The following is a 19,082-nucleotide window of genomic DNA, read 5'->3' as shown; positions in this document are numbered from 1 at the left end:
TTTCGAAAACTTTTTATATTTATACTTTTTTTAAAGCTCTAGGTAGTACCTTAGAAATTATCAAATAAAAATCAAAACTGGTCACACCAACAATAACTATCGATAAGAGCCATCGGTATTATTATACAAAAGTGAGATCCATCAGCTGCTCTGCAATCAAAACAATCCAAATTTGTTGCGAAATTGTTGATAAACTGGACTAATAAAAAAGCTTAAACATGGGTCGTGCGGAAGTGGGTACTCCCAAGTACCTAGCCAACAAGATGAAGTCGAAAGGCCTGCAGAAACTGCGATGGTACTGTCAAATGTGTCAAAAGCAGTGCCGCGACGAGAATGGCTTCAAGTGCCACACCATGAGTGAGTCCCACCAGCGCCAGTTGCTCCTCTTTGCCGATTCCCCGGGCAAATTCCTGCACAGTTTCAGTAAGGAGTTCTCCGACGGCTATATGGAGCTATTACGCCGACGATTTGGCACCAAACGGACCAGCGCCAACAAGATCTACCAGGAGTATATCGCACACAAGGAGCATATCCATATGAACGCAACGCGATGGCTCACCCTTTCTGACTACGTTAAGTGGCTTGGTCGGACGGGGCAGGTGATAGCAGACGAGACAGAGAAGGGATGGTTCGTAACCTACATCGATCGAAGTCCGGAGGCCATGGAACGGCAAGCGAAAGCCGATCGCAAGGAGAAGATGGAGAAGGATGACGAAGAGCGAATGGCTGATTTTATTGAGCAACAAATAAAAAAAGCGAAGTCCAAAGACGGTGAGGACGATGAAGGCCAGGAGAAGTTCACCGAATTAAAGCGCGACGAGAACGAACCCCTTAAACTGGATATTCGCCTGGAGAAAAAGTTTCAGCCTGAAACTGTGCTTGGAAAATCAGCTCTATCCAAACGACCTGCCTCTGAAGTGGATGAAAAAGTCTTTAAAAAACCCAAATCCGTGGCTGGAGACAGCCAGACACGCTCTGCACTGGATGACATTATCAAGCAGGAGGAGGCCAAGAAGGAGCGCGCCAATCGGAAAGACTACTGGCTGCACAAGAACATTGTGGTGAAGTTTATCTCGAAGTCTATGGGTGACAAATTCTTCAAACAGAAAGCGGTTGTCCAAGAAGTAATTGACAAATACCAAGCTAAGATTAAATTCTTAGACACAGGGGAAAAGCTGAAAGTGGATCAAGTAAGGCTTGCATTGTAATTAACTTATCATTGTTATTTAAACAAGTTTATATATTTTCTAGGCTCATTTGGAGACTGTAATACCCGCTTTGGATAAAACAGTTATGGTGGTCAATGGCGCTTATCGTGGATCTGAAGCTTTGCTAAGGAAGTTAGATGAGCGCAAATATTCAGTCAGTGTTGAGATCTTGCATGGTCCCCTAAAAGGACGTGTTGTGGACAATGTACAGTACGAGGACATATCTAAATTGTCCGGCACATAGTTTTACTTTTCTTAATCTAAGATCTATAGATGTACCTTTTGTAATTCGAAAATACTATACTCGTATCACAATGCGTAACCATTATTGGAAAAAGGCTGAGAGCGAACTAAACTAAAATCTGCACATTATAAGTTCGTTACTTAAACTTGGCCCGCCTAGCATTTAGGTTAATTAAACATGACTTTTTACTGGATATCTAGAACACACTCATTTACTCATTCAAGTAGGTATGTAAACAATATTTTTGGGTTCAGTTTAGGAACAATGAAAGCACTAAACAAAGACCGATTGACTAGCAATAATTCCCACACTTGCTAAACTTCAACCAGTCTTAATATCAGTGTGGTAAAGTGCATATTCGCGATATGCGGATTCTTTATTTTATTGTTATCCTCTTACGATTTGGAGCATCTTTAGATACAGCTAACGATGCGAAGGCCAGATCAATGGGGAGGTGGTGGGATGCAGTGCCTCGTCTTTTGACAGACGTCGTTACCATGAAAGCAAACATTCTCACAGCTGTACCGCTCGAACTCGCAGCTAATACAATCGATGCCTTATGTAAGATAAAATCTTACTTAGTACAAAATATTATAAATTTAGGATATTTCTAGGTTCCTCCACGCTTTTTATGGACAAAGTGCCTCCACAGATTACTCCGGACATAAAGAAAATGCATTTTCAGTACATGACTCCATGCCAAAACTATAGTGTCCCTTTGCTGGACGCCTCCAAGCTTTGGAAGCATTCGAGATTCAGTAAAGGACGTAAGGTTGTGATCTTGGCTACCGGATGGACTAACACTGTGAACGAATCTTCAGCCATTTCGATGATATCAAAGGCGTTTATGTGTCGCGGCGATGTTAATTTTGTGGTTTGTTAAGAGCAATGTTGATATCCCATTTTTTTTAAAAACTGTTTCCTAGATTGTGGATGCCGCTGATTATGTGGATACCTTGTACTCGTGGTCGGCCCTCAACACGGATTTAATTGGGGAGCATATTGGAGTTGGTCTAACCCATCTAATAGAGTTAACCCCTTTACGAAATATTCACTTGATAGGTATGTTTGAAATTGTATTAAAGAAAAAACTATTCTACATTATTTTTGATTATAAATTTTTCTATGCAGGACATTCTCTTGGAGCACACATAATGGGCACCGCTGGTCGCACATTTAAAAAGTTAACTGGAAAATTAATTCCCAGGATAACTGGTCTGGATCCTGCCAAGCCCTGCTTCAGACGGGAGAACATTCTGCCCGGATTGTCGCAAGGCGATGCCAAACTGGTGGATATCATTCACACTAACATTGGTATTTTGGCCAAGCGAGGGCCTCTGGGAGATGTTGATTTCTATCCAGGCGGAGCACATCCCATTCAGCCGGGCTGTTTAACCATAGGCTGCTCGCATACTCGAGCGGTGGAGTATTTTGCCGAAAGTGCCTATCCCCACCAAGGAAAAAACTTCATGGGTAAAAAGTGCGCCTCTTGGGACAAGTTAAAAAGACGAGATTGTTCTGCAGGTATAGTCTCCCCGATGGGCTATAAAATTAATCCTCAAGCGAGGGGCATGTACTACGTAGATGTTAATGGCTGGCCTCCTTATGGGCGAAACCCGAAGACAACTATTGATCCTAGATCAAGAACTTGCTACCTTTGTCAGACGTAAAATTACAGAGATATCATTTAACACATTACATTTAAATTATATACATTAGGATAACGTCCTTAGAATAAAAATCTATAGATAAATATTTGTTAAGATTTATATATTTATTTTATATTTTACTTCCTATTTTCTGCGTTATCCTAATTATCTTAGATATTTGTTGGTACAACGATCAGCAATCAATTTGCGTAAGATCAAGGTCATCATTAAAGGCCTCTGATATGTCCTTTTGACTCTGCATGGCGCGCTCTTGGGTTTCTGCAATTCGCCACAACTCATCGTCGTCATTTCCCATCAACATAGAACGATCTCCACAACCCTTGATATCCGGCCGTATTCTGGCTTTAGGCTGAGAGGGTCCGTTGGTGCGCTTCTGCCTATTTCCCATCGTTATTTGGCTCTCTTCAAAGTAGCTGTTTGGATGACTAATGGTCGGCTCCACAGCGGAGTTGTGGGTGATCTGAAAGTATTTGCCGCAGCCAATTTGATAATGACCGCGGGACACGAAGAACATAACCTCTTCGATTGCGCTAGCAGATAGGCCGTAAGAGGATAGCTTGGTTTTTAAAGAGCCCTGATCCATGTACTTATACGGACAGCCGTGGCAATCTCCTGGCGCAACCATATCCTTGATGATCTTTCCGCAGGAGTAGGGGGTATAGTTGACCATAGATCCCTTCTTTCCGTAGTTGTGGTATATATTGTACTCGTAACTCTTTGCGAACTTGTCCGCGTCTATTTTCTTCGTGAACTCCTCGCGCCAGAATCGTAAGGAATCCTCCAGAGTCACACCAATCCCCTTAAGAAACAGGCCATACTGCATACGACCGTTGTGCTTCATATGATGGTGAGCGCGAATGTGCTCATGACACATGCGCATACACAAAGGCATTGAAGTCTTGGAGAGCTGGTCGAGGGACTCGATGGGTATAGCTGCATCTCGGCACACTGTGTAATCCTTACCGGTGTATGAGTTATGCAGGGCTTTTAGCATGCGGGATATGCGCTCGTCACCCTCTACGTCCGCCAACATGCTTTTGGCTGACTGCAGTCCTTGTTCGATTTCCGTCTGTTGCCGAGTACCCACTATAAATACCAAATCTTGGGTGTTCACATAGGCAAATCCTGCTTTCAAATAGCACCGTCGACTCCGCACTAGATCCAAAACCTGGGTGAACGGTACCTTGTAGAAGTCTAACAGCTCGATCTTGGCTACACTCTGACCCGCTGTGCTCTCGTACAGACCATTCTTAACCTCGTCCTTTTGAGCCTCAGTAAGGGGTTGTACATCAAAGTTATTGGCCTCCAAGAACTGCTTCACCTCAGAGCTGCTGAGTGCAGCGAATTTGTATCGAAATAAATCCATTTCGCGGGCCACGAACCAGCGTGTAAGATCATCGGAACGGCAGTATGCCAGCCGCAGGATAAAGTGTGAAATATAATCACGTCGTCGGGTTTGAATATCTGCCTCGTGTTTAGTGCCTCCGCCGGCGGTGCAAAGTCTCAGATAGTTGCGCAATCCTTCACGGGTCAATTCTGCACTAACATACTCCTTCCACTCATCGGAGAGCAATCGAAGATTCCTGCTACTTGCGCGGTCAAGGACACGAAGAAGGCGCAGGCGCTCCAGTGCTAGCTCTTCGAATTCCTCTAGATGCACGTCATCCATTGGCGGATAATGGTACATCATAACGTTGTGTGGATATTTGGTCTCCAGGCTGACCACCTCCACTTTGACTTCATGTCGCGGACGTTTCTTAAGGCGGAATTCCATTTTACTACGATATTGTAAAATACAATTTGTTTAATGCCCTTAATATTGTTTTGGCGCCTAAACTGGTGATGACCAGGATCAGCTGTTGTCATGGTTATCGATATTGATGTTGAAAAAAAAAACCTATCGATAAAGAGTTGGCTATATTCGTTATTTTAAAACTTGATCGGTGTTCATAATCTAACTAAAAGCTCCAGAAAAATAAAGTTGTTTAAAAAAATGAAGTAAACAAACATCAAGCCTCTTATACTTCTAAAAATGGATTGATTATTATTAAAAAATATATTATTCCTATATTAGGAAACTATTTATAGTTGGTAATAGTTAAATAAAGTTTTATTTTTATTTATTTTCAGGTACTTTTTAATCTGACTAGAACTCTTTGTACCAAAATAAGGTACGCTAGGTAATTCTTAAACATAAACCTCTCTAGAACTAATTCCTATGACCTCTAGTGATCTTCTTAACCGTTTCCAAAAAAGCTTTCGCTCCTCAAATTTGGGACTTGCATCTCCCTTGCCAGTTGGCCATTTAATATATGTTTTCACATCCATTAGGTATTGTAAAGTTTTTGGACGTTTTCGACGTGGAATGTCTTCTAGGAAAACCAGGATCAAGTGTTCCTTGCTCACCTCAAAGATTCTGAATTGGAAATAATTTAGTTAAGTAATTTAAGTTTTATTCAATCAATATCTCTTACCGATGCTGTGCCAAATACATTTCAAATTGACACCAGTGGCTTAGCAAGAATTTTGAGGATATGATGAGCATTAGGGAGTAAGAACGATCCATACAGGAGATAATGTTGTCCAGGATTGTTACTCCGATCTATAAAGAATTTAATTTAATTAAGCAAATTTCATACATTTGAAGTTTGATATTAAAAAACAATTAATTTAAATAATTTTACCTGAAAGTCTCGCTCGTGAAGACAAATGGATACATCCCCAGTTTCCTCTACATTTGGCAAGAGTTCATTGAGCACCCAAGGGCGATCGTTTTGGCAGTAGCTAATGAAGATGTCATATACGGCGCTGGGATCCCTTTGGGATATACGAGTGAAGTTATCCGCCGACTCTTTCGAGGCACTGGACAACAATGCAGCTGACTTCAAGGAGGAATAATAGTAGTGGATATGCCATCGCCTCAGGTAAATAATGAATCCCAGTATGCAAACACCAACAATACTGCCAACCACAGCGATCACAGTATTCGTAACCCGGTGCAACTCCTCCGTAAGATCACTTAGCGTTCGAACCTGACAGTTGAGCTCATCGACCTGGAGTTGATCGGTGTTATTAAAGCAATAATACTGACTGGCCTCGTAGTCCAGCAGCTGAAATTTCAGAGTGAGATCTTCTCCGAATTCATCCAAATGATATGAAGCAGATGTAGAGCACTTGGTAACCTTATAATCCTCGATAGAGAAACGGAATCTGAATATATGATTAACACGATTAAATTCCTTTACGTTAGAGTAACTCTTCTTCAACTTGGGAAAATAGCGACTCTGCCAAATATTTCGATCTATATTCAGTAACTCTGCTGCCGTTATTAGATCGCTTTCCACCGATCCCTGGCTATAGTTTAGGATGTTGTAGGAGCAGTCCGCTTCCTTGTTATTCGCAGCAGCTACCTCCACGACCGCTCTCAAATGACAGTCGCATATAAAAGCATTATCTCCCAGACTTAGGTATTCTAAACCCTCAAAATCCTTTAGCATCTCGTTGGACAGCATATTGATGGTGTTACTCCTCAGATTTAATACCCTCAACGCGGAGTTATTGTGGAAGGCACTGCGATACCAATTGCCCACATGGTTCGAGCTGAGATCTAGGATTTCCAGCGACTCCAGGTTGTGGAACATCACCGGGGTCAGGGAATTTATATTATTACCCGAAAGACCCAGCACTTGGAGCTTCTTCAACGACTTGGACCACTCCAAATCTTTCAGGTTCGAACGCTCAAAGTACAAATACTTTAGGGTGTCAGCAATTCCATCAAAGGCGTCATCGATAATGTTATAGGATAAATAGGGGTTTCCCGACAAGTCCAGACCCTCCAAAACCGTATTCTTGAAGATAGCGCTGCTCACCATGGGGATAGCCGTATAGCACAGACTTAGGAACCTCAACTTATCCCCTAGATGGGCAAAGGCCACAGCACTATTCCGGGTCATCTTTGAGTGGGACAGGTCCAAGTAGATTAATTCTGGCAATAGCTTGAATACATTCTGTTGGATTTTTAGGCCATAGATCAGGCTGAGGGCCATTTCAAGAGTAGGCAACTGCAATTGATAACTGTAGGTCAGGAAGTTGGTGAAGGAAAGATCCAAATATTGCAATTTCTGAATGTAGAAAAATGTGTCATGGTTTAGGGCCATTATCTTGTTTTCCGACATGAAGAGCCGCTTCAGGTTACTGATGTTCTTGAAGGCATCTTTGCTCACATACTCTATGCTGCAGTTGCTAATGTCCAGCTCCACAAGTCGAGGGAGTTTAGGGAAACTCGCCCAAGCTATGGATTGGGCTGTAGAAAGAAAATGAAAACGTTTTTAATAAAGGAATAAGATTAGCTAGATCACTTTAAAAATTTTCACAAAATTTATTTAATATTCAAAAAACAAAGATTATGGCAAGAAGTGGGATGCATAACCTAAACTAAATTTAAGGAATCTATCCTTTCTACTTGTTGTTATCCAATAATGTGTTTTTCTGATTAATAGTGTTTAATTTGTGGTCTTACATGTCTTTCCGTGATGATGAAAACGACCTCTTAATAAATTAATATAGTGCTCATAGTCTATACCGGTCGTGATTGAGTGTTCCGTGTTTGTGTTGTTTTGAAAGTATAAATAACACTCCCGATCGTACAGATCGGTGGCATTATTATCGCATTTGTGTTGTGAAGTGTTGCTTGAGTCCAAGCGGGTTTCATTTAAGAATCGACCAAAGGCTAAAATTGCGAAGAATAACTGACCATCAGAATATGTTTACCATTCAACTTTGTGGGTATGGAATATAGAAACACCACTGCCATGGGAACCTACCTTCAGCATCTGGGAGCAAATCAGCGAAATTGTTTCCCCGCAGCGATAAAAACTTTAAGGATTCCTTCATGGTGTGTAGGGTTTTGAACGGTGCAGCTCTCAACGAATTAAAGGCGGCCGAGAAGATCTCTATTCTCCATCCGATGAACTTTCTCGCTGATCTGGTAGCATGCAACAAGTCGGAGTCTTCCTTCAGGTTACCATGCGATAGATCCAAATACATTTTGTATGCTTTAAATAAGTAATTATAGTTATGATAAAATGTAATGAAATGACCTGCTCAACAATCGATTAGGGTTTTTTCTTAGCTATATTTAAAATCATACACCTACCTACCTTAATTATACTTACAGATAAAACTTATTTACAGTACTTTATACCGATTCAATTCTGCAAATAACATTCTTGAACAATCTATTTTTGCCAAGACCCTGATAGTAGCAAATAGCTTTGTTAAATCCACCCCCTAATTCACCAGTTAAGCAAAGCTTTTAGCGATAACAGGTACAATAATAGTTAATGATTCTACTGGCTTAAGTTAACACTAAAAAGCTTTTATCAGCAGTCTATTCGAATTGGCGGAAGCGTGAAAATATATCACTTTGATTGCTGTTAACAATGTTCAATCAAATGAGCTATCAAATCAATAGAGCTAACCGATTTTTATAGTGGGTTTTTTGAAGAGATTTACCGAATTTTTTAGTTCCTTCCTTTAGGGTTCCGTTAGAATATATCCACCATATTACATCCTCTTTAATCATATCCAAAAGGCAAATATTGCCGTCATCCGATTCGTACTTCAGCAAGAGGGATTTAAGATCAGTTGTCTCTTTATTATCTTCATCACTGTCCTCACTTGATGTTAATGTTGAGTCTAGATCTGTGGTTATTCCATCAGGAGTCGATACCTCAGAAGATATCACATTCACATTTCCCAGCAAAAGGGACACTATTATAACATCCCATAGATATTTGGGTGTCATTTTCACTTAATTACGCACTTATATTGCGTACGAAATGGTCTAATAAATATCACTTGACTCTTGTTTGATTGCACAGTCGCCTGGATAGATAAGCGCGCTTAAATTGTATAATCACTGGTCTAATGTCATATATTTTTAGCCTTAAATGACTTTCATTTTCACTGGCTATTAAGAAATTTCATAAACATTTTGTAAGACTTCACGGCTACCGAGTTTGCACGAAAATTCTATTAGTTGCCATTAAACGAAGCAATCGCTTTGGGATCCCGAAAAAGACTGACAAGTGTTTTAGTCTGGCTATTGGTCAGCGAAAATTATTGGTAGCAGCGATACATATGCCACGATAAGGCTTATCAATTTTGGCAATATCTTCCTTTGAATGGCCCGGGACTATCAGCGTATCGCTATTTCGGTGGCAGAATGCGTCCCGCCTCACGCCCACGCAGTGATTCCATATCGGATAATTATCTGGTCGTCGGGAAATGGTGATTAGTACCGTACTTCAATGGGATCGGTGCTTGGGATCAACGATATAGTTTGTATTTAGCCAGAACATAAATTAAAGTGAAACACTTTTGTTTACTACTCAAGTACTTTGGAATGTTTCTAGATAGAAAAGCGTTGATTTACTGTGTCCAGTCTGAATTGATAAGAAACTGTTTGGCAAATCTTAGATTATCAGTTTATCAATGATAGGGAAAGCTTACCACTATAGCAGCTTGCTGCACAAATTGTCCAATTAATTATACCAATTCCTTTCCGTAACAGTATTGATTGATAAATTGAAAGAATGAAAGACAGTGCTTCTGTATTTGAAATTAATAGCCTTTGACCAGTGAGCCTTTGTTCGGAAGCTTTCCATTGAGGAATATAGATTTTGCTAATCTACCGTTGATAACACAATCCTTTACTGAGACGTCAATTTTATTTTAAAGTCTTTTAAATCTTAATTAATACTTTTTTGCACTTTTTAGATGTGGTATTTGTCTTGAAATAGGGAATTTGGAATACGGAGTAATAGTAGAAAATTCGCAGAGAATAGATTCTGGTAACCGTCAGAAAACCAATGGTTAGTTTCAGTTACGCCTAACAAATGGAGAAAGAAACTGAAAAGAGAGTGGATTGTTTCCCGCTGGAATTTGAGTGAAGTGGTAGGGGGCTTGCCGAACTCTGAGCTCAATCAGAAACAGGTTTTGAGTGCTGAGATCGGATCTCGGCTGTTAGTCGACATTCAGAGCTGAACTGAGGCGGTATCTAGCGACGGAAGAAAGTAGAATATATACCTGGGATAATAGGAGATTAATCTTAAGATAACTGACCTAATATCCCCGGTGCAATATGCGCAAGTCGCCGGGCAGCCTTGCCTCCGAGGCCTTCTCCAGTTCAAACTCCTCGCTAAGCAATTCGTACAGTGATGCCAGCGATCTGGCCAACTGGGAGGAGTACGTGGCCACGGACGGTAGTCTCTTCTATATGGAGTATGTGAAAAATGAGAAGACTGGCACCTCGGCGGAGCGGCGGGTGGAGTTCATGCGCCGATCGTTGCGCCTGGGAAAGAAATCGTCGCGTCGCCAGCCGCACAGCAATAATCAGAGTCAGAACCAAAACCAGTCCCACAGCCAAAGCCAGTTGGATTCCCAGACGGAACCGCAAGAGTTCCGATTCTCACAGTTCAAGACGGCTGCCCCCGATCCCAAGAAACTAGAGCTGGTGATCACAGCCGCCGATCGTTTTCGTTTCGGTCGACGTTCAACTGCAGTGGAGTCGATCTTGGGCTTCAGGGTACTTCCGTTTCCGGATCAACCAGAATGCCTGATGGTCGATGGATTCGTTCATGATCTAAGTGCCCTGCAGCACGGCATAAAGAGGGGAGATTGGTTCAGATCACTAAATGGCATTGAGTTATATGCCAGCAATGTGGATGAGTTGCTGCAGCAATTCGTGGAACCCACTCAGGTCTGCCTTGGATTCCAGTCTTGCGGCTCGGCAGGCACAATAGGCCCCACTGATCCCGGCTATAATCAAAATCCCCATTCGGAGCAGGTCTGCAAAGTGGAGAACTATGCCATGTTTACGGAGAAGTTCGAACAAATGTTAATAACGGAAGGAAATTCCGAGAGCTCTGGAAATACCACGGATATAAGCCTGCCTTTTGCCATGTTGCTACTGCCACCGGAGTGCTACCAACATGAACAGCAACAGGATTCTCTTTACTATTTCCCGGAAACTGCCGATAACTTCCTCTTCAAAGCCCGAGGCAGTTTCCTTACCCTTCATGCCGTCCTCAGTGAGTTACACACCCAACCACTCAGTTCCCGACTCTTGGTGGATCAGGTCCAATACCATGTGAATTACCGAAGGCTTAATGGATTCCTGGTGCTGTTCGCCTATGCTGGCGGACTTTGTAGTGCGGCGGAATGCAGTCTGCGATCGGATGAGCTCATAGGATACATACGCTTCTCGTTGCCTGGCTTGGTTTTGGAGAGTTTTAGTCAGGAGGGAGGACCGGAAAACTGTTCGAATCTGAAGCTGTTCCTGCGGCATTTCTGTGAAATTCAAAGGACCCGCCTTCTTGCCAGATGTCGTGGTCATATCCGATTCGAGGAGCTCCTTGGTCAATCCCGCAGCTTGCCATTGCCCAAAGAAGCCCAGCTTCGAATCTTTGACGCCCTCAGCGAAATGGAGGCCATGGACTACCGCAACTGGAATGATGAGCCGCTGACCACTCATCGCGAGTTTTTCATCTACGGAAGTGCTTTGTACTATGATGGATTCCTAGTGGCTAGCCTGCTTCCACCGGAAGTGAGGGTCAGTGTTGAAGGTTTCCTGCGTTGCCGTGGAATCTTCGAGCTTCTTGGTGCTGCTCCGGGGATCAGAGTTCGTGAGATGTATGTTTGGGAGGAAATCGTGCTACCCAGTGCCACGGGTCGCTACTTTCTCACAATTTGCACGAGGAACCACCTGAGTCTGGCAGTGATCCTAAAGATCTTCGATGCTCCGGACATGGCTCCAGATGCGGTGGTAGGACCTTCATTGTTTTACATCGAAGAAATTCAGGAGACACTAGATCACCTAGTACAGTGTGGTATTGAATCCCTGGCCATGTTTTGGTCCGTATCCAACAAGAGACCCGAGGTGCTGGAGGCCACCGCCGGGGATAGCAGGGATCAAGAGAAGGAGCCCAACAACCGGCTTGAGTCCTTCCTTAAGCAGAAACTAACCGTTCTGAGTCCTTCGGTGGAGGAAGAGGCGCAACTGTGTTCCTCGCTGGGTGGATCCTCCATACACAGCCTGACTCCCAGCGAAGATGATTCCTCCCGCAGGCGATTGACCCCTATCCATGGCACTGGCGACGATTCAGATAGCGGTTCCGATTGGGAAAACTTTGCCGTTCAACATCCACTTCACTATGGATTAAATCTCGGGGCCGAGAGCCACAATCAGAGCCAGATGACAGAATCCATGTGGAAGGAAATCAACAATGTAGTGCCTGTCAAAATTTCCGCCGGCTGGAAGAATTCTGTGCTCCACTACGTCTACATTGACGTAGCTAATGGATCTTTGTTTGCTCCATTTACCGATAGTTCGGAGAGTTTCTCGTTTCTTTCCGAGATCCGACAAGCGTGTCACATAATCCACGCCGTGTTGGAGAAATCAAAGCACTACCGAAGGCATCTTACGGAGTCCTCAAGAGCACAGACAAGTTCCAACGGGCACAGTAGCCAGGCTGTGTCCCTGGTCAAAGAGCACGGCATGACCCTGGAGGCATGCTCGCAGTCAAAAGCCGAGGGCCAAACCGCATCTTCGAAGAGCAGTCGCTTTGTGGTGGTCGGTCGTCTGTTTCAGTCGCCAGCCAAGGAAGTCTATGTGTGTCATCGCTCCGACGTGCCCCAAAACATAGTGGAGATGGCCTTTCGATTGTCCTTCTTCTCCATGGGATAGGAAATTAATTGTTTTATAGGTTTACAAAAATGAAGTTATTTTTCTTATTTAAAATTTAGAATGATGATACATTAGATTATCCTTGGAAAAGCCCCTAGACTTTTATATGTTTCTTCTTGCCCGATACATATATTTAATTAACTTTCCTGATTTTTAAAGAAAAACAAAAAATACAGAAAGAACTAATACATTAAGTATTTAAAAAAATATTCAAACAAAAAATCGCAAATTAAAAAATGCAAGCTTTGCAAAAACTCTCACAAGTTGGGAAAATGTATATTTCTGTTAAATTGCAGAGAATAAATTGGTATTTAACATGAACGCAAACATTGTGCGAATATGTTTCATTCATTCATAGTTCAGACTAGAGAAGCCATCAAAGATGGTCACTATTTTTAGAGTTCTGTGGGAGGGTCCCATTCTATAAGTAGTTCCACGCACCAGAAGACAAGAGACATGCCGAGCAATAAATCCACGTGAACAAGCGGCTCAAGGTGGTGCTCCCCAAACACTCTGTCTATGCCAATTTCTCAAAATAAGATATTGCCATCGACAGTTCCGTTTGGGTGTTCCAATAAAAAAGATATCTTATCTGAACGCTGCTAAAAGATCTTAAAATCTTGAAATGTATAAAAGCTCACTTAGATGGATTATCTGCTTTGTTTTTCTCTCCATGGTGATGGCATTGGAGGAGGAAACCGACAAAGGACTGTTAAACATCACCAGCAATCTGTCAGATACTGAAACGGCTCCGAAATTACCCAGTGAAGTGCAAAAAGCTGTCTGCACTGTGACTGCGGGGGAGGTGAAAGCATCTGCCGAGGCTGTCACCACAAAAACACTGAAAGGAGTGTGTGGATCAGGTTGGTTGAATTATTTCTTACCTTTAATGGCTTAATCCTTATTATATTTGTTATACAGATGAAATGAATATGGCCTTCCGGAATCTGGAGAGCAGGCTTTTCGAAGAGCTCCGCGTTATGAAGCTGATTTTGGTGCATTTAGCAAAGTCAAGTGGTGTGAAAGTCAACACAGCCATTCCAACACCTTTACCAACTCCACCTCCACCCCCATCTATCAAATCAGTAAATCCATCTCCTTTGCCATTCTTCAAGCCAATAGAAACACCCAAAAAGATATCCAATTTAACTAATTTTAAGCCAGAGGAAAATGAAGTTGCTTCTGACTTTGGAGCTAAGAAGACACCCACTCTTAAGGACCTGGAGGCAAACGGTAACTCAGATTTGGTAACTCGGGATAACGAAGTTGATAAGTTTAATAACACCGTACTGGCCGATCAGGATGTAAAGTTATTCACTTATTACTGGAAGTTGGAAAACGTTACGGAACTTATTCAAGCTCCTCAGCTGGCCACAGTCAGTAGCCCAATATTTAGCTATAAAGGTAAGTAATTAATTCTAAAAAAACACATCCGATATTTAATGCATCCTTCCAATTTCAATTATCACACTTTTAGGCAAATCACTGCAACTGAAATGCACCTTCCATCACATGAATCGCGATTTGCTTAACCTGCAACTAGGATACGGAATTTTTAATCCGCAATCAAAACCCGGCCAAAGCAACAACATCTTGTTAGAAATGGATGGAATCTTTCAAAATACCAAATGGACCGAAGATGTGCCTCTAAAACATAAAATATCTATACTGGATCAGAATCAAAGCCATCGAAGGTCGCTGGATCTCAGCTCGCAGGCACTGAACAAGCTGGACATGGGCTTTTCCATCCCGAACAGCGTGCTTTTAGGTAGTTCTTATATCAAGCAGAACGCTTTGTTGATTCAGATTCTTTTATATTTGTGAACGACGGAACCACGGTTGTTTTCGATTGGGCAATTAAAACAAACAGAGACCAAAACCATGTGCTATTTAAAAAAGATTTCCATATCCTGAATCCACTTTACAGCTTGCTGCGTGCTCCCTTCGCCTTGATGTCGAGGAATGGCAATGCGATAGGATAAAGCTCCTTGCATGACTTGAATGTCACAATATCGCTGATTGGTTTGTGTCGGTCCATGTTCGTGATTTCCACAGGCTCTGCTTCGGTCGTGGCATTCCCGTCTGTTTGCTGGGACACAATATGTACGGACAGAACGCGACGTTCATCGCCATCCTTTGCGATAAATTTCTGCGAATGGTAAGAGGTTTTCAGACTGAAGAGTTTTTAGATAAGCTATATCTTCGCACCTTAAAGTATTCAACGAAATCAGCTTTGCTTATTTTTCGGAGTATTGCGACTTCAGCCTCTTCCCTTTCAAAGTGATACGTTTGCATCGCTATCTCGCCGTAGAACTGGCTGAATTGCTGGAATATGGTCTTAGGCTTTTCCAGCTTCTTCACAGCCAAAGCCTCCTTGTGGCGCTCGAACTCATCCAAGGGCATATCCTCAATTACTTGCTAAAAATATATTAAATTAGTTAAAGTATTGAGGATAGAGGATGGGGTTGTTTTACCAGATAAGTTTGCAGGAAGTTCTCAATACGATCCTCAACAAAAGACGGATGCTTCGCTGACTGCACGATTATGCGAATGCCATTGGCTCCATTGACTTTACGCACTCCACTAAACACGATGTAGCCCAGCTGCTCCTTTGTGCGCAGGCAATCGTAGCAGGGTTCGGAAAGCACCTGAGACACCAGATTTACCATTATGTTTGTGTGATCCGTTTGTGCGCCACATTGCAGATAGAGCTGTGTGCAGGAGCTTTTATGGAACTCATTCTCTTTCTCAAACAAGTAGCTGTCGCCTTAAAAGAAATATGGATAATTAATAATGGGGACCACTAAAAGACATGTTTTTAGTTTACGTACCAGCAAGCAGCTTATACTCCCGCTTTTTTAACATTTGCCGTGCCAAAATGGGAAGCTTTGCTGCATTTGTAGCCTCCAATCGATTGTTTACTCGTCCTGCGATATCCGTAGCCTGCTGCTTGGTAACGTTTCCAAAAATAAAGCACTCGGTATGCAGACGCTGGAAGAACTCCTTAGCAAAATTCAATACTCTATCGTAGGTAACGACTTCAAAAAAAACTTATCAGTAAACATTTATCAAAGATAACTTAACCTGTTCGCTTACGTTCCATAGCGTCCAAGAGCTCCACATTCGCCCAGGCATTTTCGGTTAACAACAGAGCTAAATAGTATATGGAATGCTGATAGGGTTGCTCAGCCTTAAAGTTTTTCAGAGAACGTACGTATTCCTCTTTGAGGATGTCGAAACGCTTCTCGTCGATAGAGAAATCAAAAAGGTGATCTAAAAGCTTTTCCAGCAGCACAACCTGCTTGTCACTGAAACCTCGAATAGTAAACTGCAAATGACGGGATTTTAACATTTCAATAGCTAAAAAAATAGTAGTGAAAACTTACGTCAATCCCGCAAGTCTTTCCCATGACGCTCAGTTTCAAACTGGCTAGTTCAGCATCATACAAGTATTCGTTGAGTTGATCCTTTAGCAGCATCACCATCATATGATTCAGGTTACAGTTCAGGGGATCCAGATAAGCAATGGGATTGGACATGTCGAACGTCATGCAAGCTTTCGGTTTATTGAATTGATTGTCCTGCTTGTGCCATACCCTCAAAATGGGCGTGTCCAAAATGATCGTGGGATGTTTAGGAGCATCGGCTGGAACCTCGGAAATTTCGAAGTTTGTAGGTATAAAACTGTTTGGCAGTGCCAGTTTCAGGTTCTCGTTAAGTTCACAATTTTCCCAGCACTACAAATGGGCAAACAAGGTTATTTTTTTTAAAAAGCTGCGATTAACAAATAAACTCACTTGCACTGTGTCCTTGGTCACACGCTGAACGCCGTACTTTGTTTTATAGTAGGGCTCAGCTTGGTCGCAGTCCTGCTCAAAACTCTGGCTTACCATTACGATGCGACTCTTAGAGGGAACTAACTCGTCCAATAAACTCTTAATGAGGTCTGGACGCCATTCGTTGCTCAGATATGGAGCGATAAGTACTTCTTCCAGTGGGAATATTTGCATGGACGAAACTGCATGGGTGACTAAGTTTTCCGGCTGCTCCTTTTCCTTAAACCGAAATCTCATTTCGTTGAGTTTCACGCACTCGTCGAATATCCACTTCTTGGGACCCTCTTTGCGCAGCATTCCCAAATACTGAAACACGATCTTGACAATGTCATCTACGTGCTCCAAGCCCTCCTGTGTTAAATCGACCACAATATCAAAGAACCCAAAGCCGTTTTGTGTGTTCTGATGTCCAGCCATTAGACTGCAAATGGAAAAGCTTAATATGAATGAAACGGTTATTAAGTCTCGATGAATTTACTCATTGCACCAGCCCAATCGCCGCAATTCGGACAAAATGCTTCCCTTGCCCTCGTGACCGATGAGGTGCGTCAGATAGTTATCGGGCTATAAATAAACAAGAGGTTCAGTGGGCGAACTAGAGAGGCACCTTTTGGGAATCCTCAAACTCTTCCGTAGCCACATCGCAGTGGTACCTTAAACTTACGCCCGACTTGTAGAACTGCGTCAAATCATCTGTGGTAAAGCTTATCGTTAGCGATCGGATGTCTTTAATAGGCACTATTTTCACTTTTTGTCCATAGCGCTCCTCAGCGTAGGGATGACGCGGCCAATCCGGAACTTCGACGTTTTTGTTTTCGATTTCCGAGAATTTCTCCAAGACCATGCCCTCCAGTTCGTCCAGCGATTCTGTATAAGAGTAATTAGTAACTTGTAGAAACTATCACAAATGGACCAACCTTTTCCAATGACAGCCAGGCACATAATGTTGGCGGAGTACCACTTCTTGTGAAACTTGAGCAGCTCATCCCGCACATCTATGTTCTTGGACTTGGGTATTTCTGAGAGTGTAGTCTTGTTTCCGCTACCAAACTTGCTGTAAGCATGATCCGGCTTCGCCAGGTGCCGGTTTACCTGCTTGATGCGCCACAGGTCGCTGGGCAGGTTCTTCTCGTGCTCAGAGTTCACCTGTTATGATTTAATTTCAGTTCCATGTCAAATAAGTATTTCTAAATGAGTTTACCGCATTGATTTCCCTCTCAGTGGCGCTGGGTGTGAACAAAGGGGCTATAAAGAACTGGGCAAAGCGATCTAGGGCTCCATCTAACTTGTCCGGCGCCACGTGGAAGTGATACTTGGTCATTAGGGGATAGGTGGCTGCATTACTGCTTCCACCGCTTTGCGAGAGGTATGTGGTGTAGCCATTCTCATGAGGATACTTCTCGGTGCCCAGGAAGAGCATATGCTCGCAGAAGTGCGCCAGTCCTGGCAGGTTTGTGGGATCGGACATGTGACTGTAAGTGAGATATTTAGTAGGCAAGAATTCCAAGAGTCTTTAGAACTACTTACCCCACTTGTACGGACAAAGCTGCTGCCGAGACATCTGTTTTGGGATCACTGATAAGCAGGACCTTTAGGCCGTTTTCCAGCTGCAATCCTCGGTAGTCCCGCGTATCCTGCTGCGACTTTTCAATGTTGTTTAATCTGTGGATTCGAATGATTCGTATGATGAATTAGATGATCTACTAGATATATGTACATATGATGCAGCAATTACCTCAAAACTGGCTCCATGTTATCGGTCTTTCTCGTTGGGGATTTTTGGGAACTCTCGGCTACTGTCATCTTGGGATTTCTTAGCGTTCCAATTGTTCGTTGCGTTACTGAAATGCTGGTCCTCACCGCACTTGACCTGTGCGAAATAAGTGCGATTTAATGGAGTTCGCGGGAGGAAATGTTAATTAAGGCTGCCAACCGTCGACCCAAAACCGCTGTTAAGGCAAAAATCGATTTTCTGCACGTAAGATACATTTAGTTTGTGAAATACTAGAAACTACTGAACTCCGGCTTCACGTTGCACTCGTACGTTTAAACTGTTCGAAGTTGCTGAAGTGCGTTTTCGAGCCGGTTGTGTCTGCGTTTACTCAATTTTAATCGTTTTTAGTCAAAATTAAATTTACTCGTTTCGCAACAACTACAATAGCAAATAATCATCTGTTCATAGTGTTGTCACCGTATAGAACTGCGGAACTAGTTCACTGGGTTACCTGATCGATGAGTTTGTAGTGGTTCCCGAAGTGATAATTATTAGAAAAGCTTTGATTTTGTAAGGAACTGCATTTAAAAATAAAATTTCGTTATCTTAGACCTCTCTACTTTATTAAGACTTTAGTCACCATAGAATAATATATCACTATA

General features: G+C 42.6%; 7 protein-coding genes across 8 annotated transcripts; 4 read left to right on the top strand and 3 right to left on the bottom strand.

Moving 5' to 3' along the window:
- Positions 1–117: 117 nt before the first annotated feature.
- On the top strand, positions 118–1,645 carry LOC108113939 (DNA/RNA-binding protein KIN17). Its single transcript, XM_017224647.2, has 2 exons — positions 118–1,190; positions 1,252–1,645. The coding sequence occupies exons 1-2, from the start codon at positions 219–221 to the stop codon at positions 1,450–1,452; spliced, it is 1,173 nt and encodes a 390-aa protein (XP_017080136.1). The 5' UTR covers positions 118–218; the 3' UTR covers positions 1,453–1,645.
- A 103-nt stretch (positions 1,646–1,748) lies between these two features.
- LOC108113932 (vitellogenin-1) lies at positions 1,749–3,122 on the top strand. The gene is made up of 4 exons (XM_017224639.1): positions 1,749–2,013; positions 2,067–2,326; positions 2,379–2,514; positions 2,584–3,122. The coding sequence occupies exons 1-4, from the start codon at positions 1,818–1,820 to the stop codon at positions 3,120–3,122; spliced, it is 1,131 nt and encodes a 376-aa protein (XP_017080128.1). The 5' UTR covers positions 1,749–1,817.
- Positions 3,123–3,217: 95 nt separating this feature from the next.
- Positions 3,218–4,965, bottom strand: LOC108113956 (DNA primase large subunit). The gene has a single exon (XM_017224669.1). The coding sequence runs from the start codon at positions 4,894–4,896 to the stop codon at positions 3,295–3,297; it is 1,602 nt and encodes a 533-aa protein (XP_017080158.1). The 5' UTR covers positions 4,897–4,965; the 3' UTR covers positions 3,218–3,294.
- Positions 4,966–5,225: 260 nt separating this feature from the next.
- LOC108114023 (toll-like receptor 6) lies at positions 5,226–9,005 on the bottom strand. Of its 2 annotated transcripts, XM_017224770.2 has the most exons (6): positions 8,637–9,005; positions 7,946–8,176; positions 7,642–7,851; positions 5,807–7,425; positions 5,597–5,724; positions 5,226–5,538 (listed from the first exon to the last, which is right to left on the bottom strand). In XM_017224770.2, the coding sequence occupies exons 1-6, from the start codon at positions 8,926–8,928 to the stop codon at positions 5,310–5,312; spliced, it is 2,709 nt and encodes a 902-aa protein (XP_017080259.1). In that variant the 5' UTR covers positions 8,929–9,005; the 3' UTR covers positions 5,226–5,309. The 2 variants fall into 2 exon arrangements, with proteins under 2 accessions (XP_017080259.1, XP_017080260.1); XM_017224771.2 differs by lacking the exon at positions 7,642–7,851.
- Positions 9,006–10,170: 1,165 nt separating this feature from the next.
- Positions 10,171–13,040, top strand: LOC108114581 (protein inturned). The gene has a single exon (XM_017225636.1). The coding sequence runs from the start codon at positions 10,267–10,269 to the stop codon at positions 12,868–12,870; it is 2,604 nt and encodes an 867-aa protein (XP_017081125.1). The 5' UTR covers positions 10,171–10,266; the 3' UTR covers positions 12,871–13,040.
- Positions 13,041–13,059: 19 nt separating this feature from the next.
- Positions 13,060–14,796, top strand: LOC108114582. The gene is made up of 3 exons (XM_017225637.2): positions 13,060–13,733; positions 13,792–14,274; positions 14,348–14,796. Exons 1-3 carry the CDS (start codon positions 13,496–13,498, stop codon positions 14,692–14,694), a joined length of 1,068 nt encoding a protein of 355 aa, XP_017081126.1. The 5' UTR covers positions 13,060–13,495; the 3' UTR covers positions 14,695–14,796.
- Positions 14,633–18,884, bottom strand: LOC108114580 (insulin-degrading enzyme). The gene is made up of 14 exons (XM_017225634.2): positions 18,640–18,884; positions 18,442–18,576; positions 18,234–18,368; positions 17,908–18,178; positions 17,624–17,852; positions 17,371–17,573; positions 17,185–17,270; positions 16,668–17,127; positions 16,257–16,607; positions 15,967–16,198; positions 15,702–15,908; positions 15,345–15,637; positions 15,079–15,288; positions 14,633–15,019 (listed from the first exon to the last, which is right to left on the bottom strand). The coding sequence occupies exons 1-14, from the start codon at positions 18,693–18,695 to the stop codon at positions 14,792–14,794; spliced, it is 3,096 nt and encodes a 1,031-aa protein (XP_017081123.1). The 5' UTR covers positions 18,696–18,884; the 3' UTR covers positions 14,633–14,791.
- Between the last annotated feature and the right edge of the window lie 198 nt (positions 18,885–19,082).

This window comes from Drosophila eugracilis, unplaced genomic scaffold (genome assembly GCF_018153835.1).
Source record: "Drosophila eugracilis isolate 14026-0451.02 unplaced genomic scaffold, ASM1815383v1 contig_2154, whole genome shotgun sequence".
In the NCBI taxonomy this organism is placed as follows: domain Eukaryota; kingdom Metazoa; phylum Arthropoda; class Insecta; order Diptera; family Drosophilidae; genus Drosophila; species Drosophila eugracilis.
The sequence above is the reverse complement of the archived record's forward strand: the minus strand, read 5'-3'. Positions and strand labels throughout refer to the sequence as shown.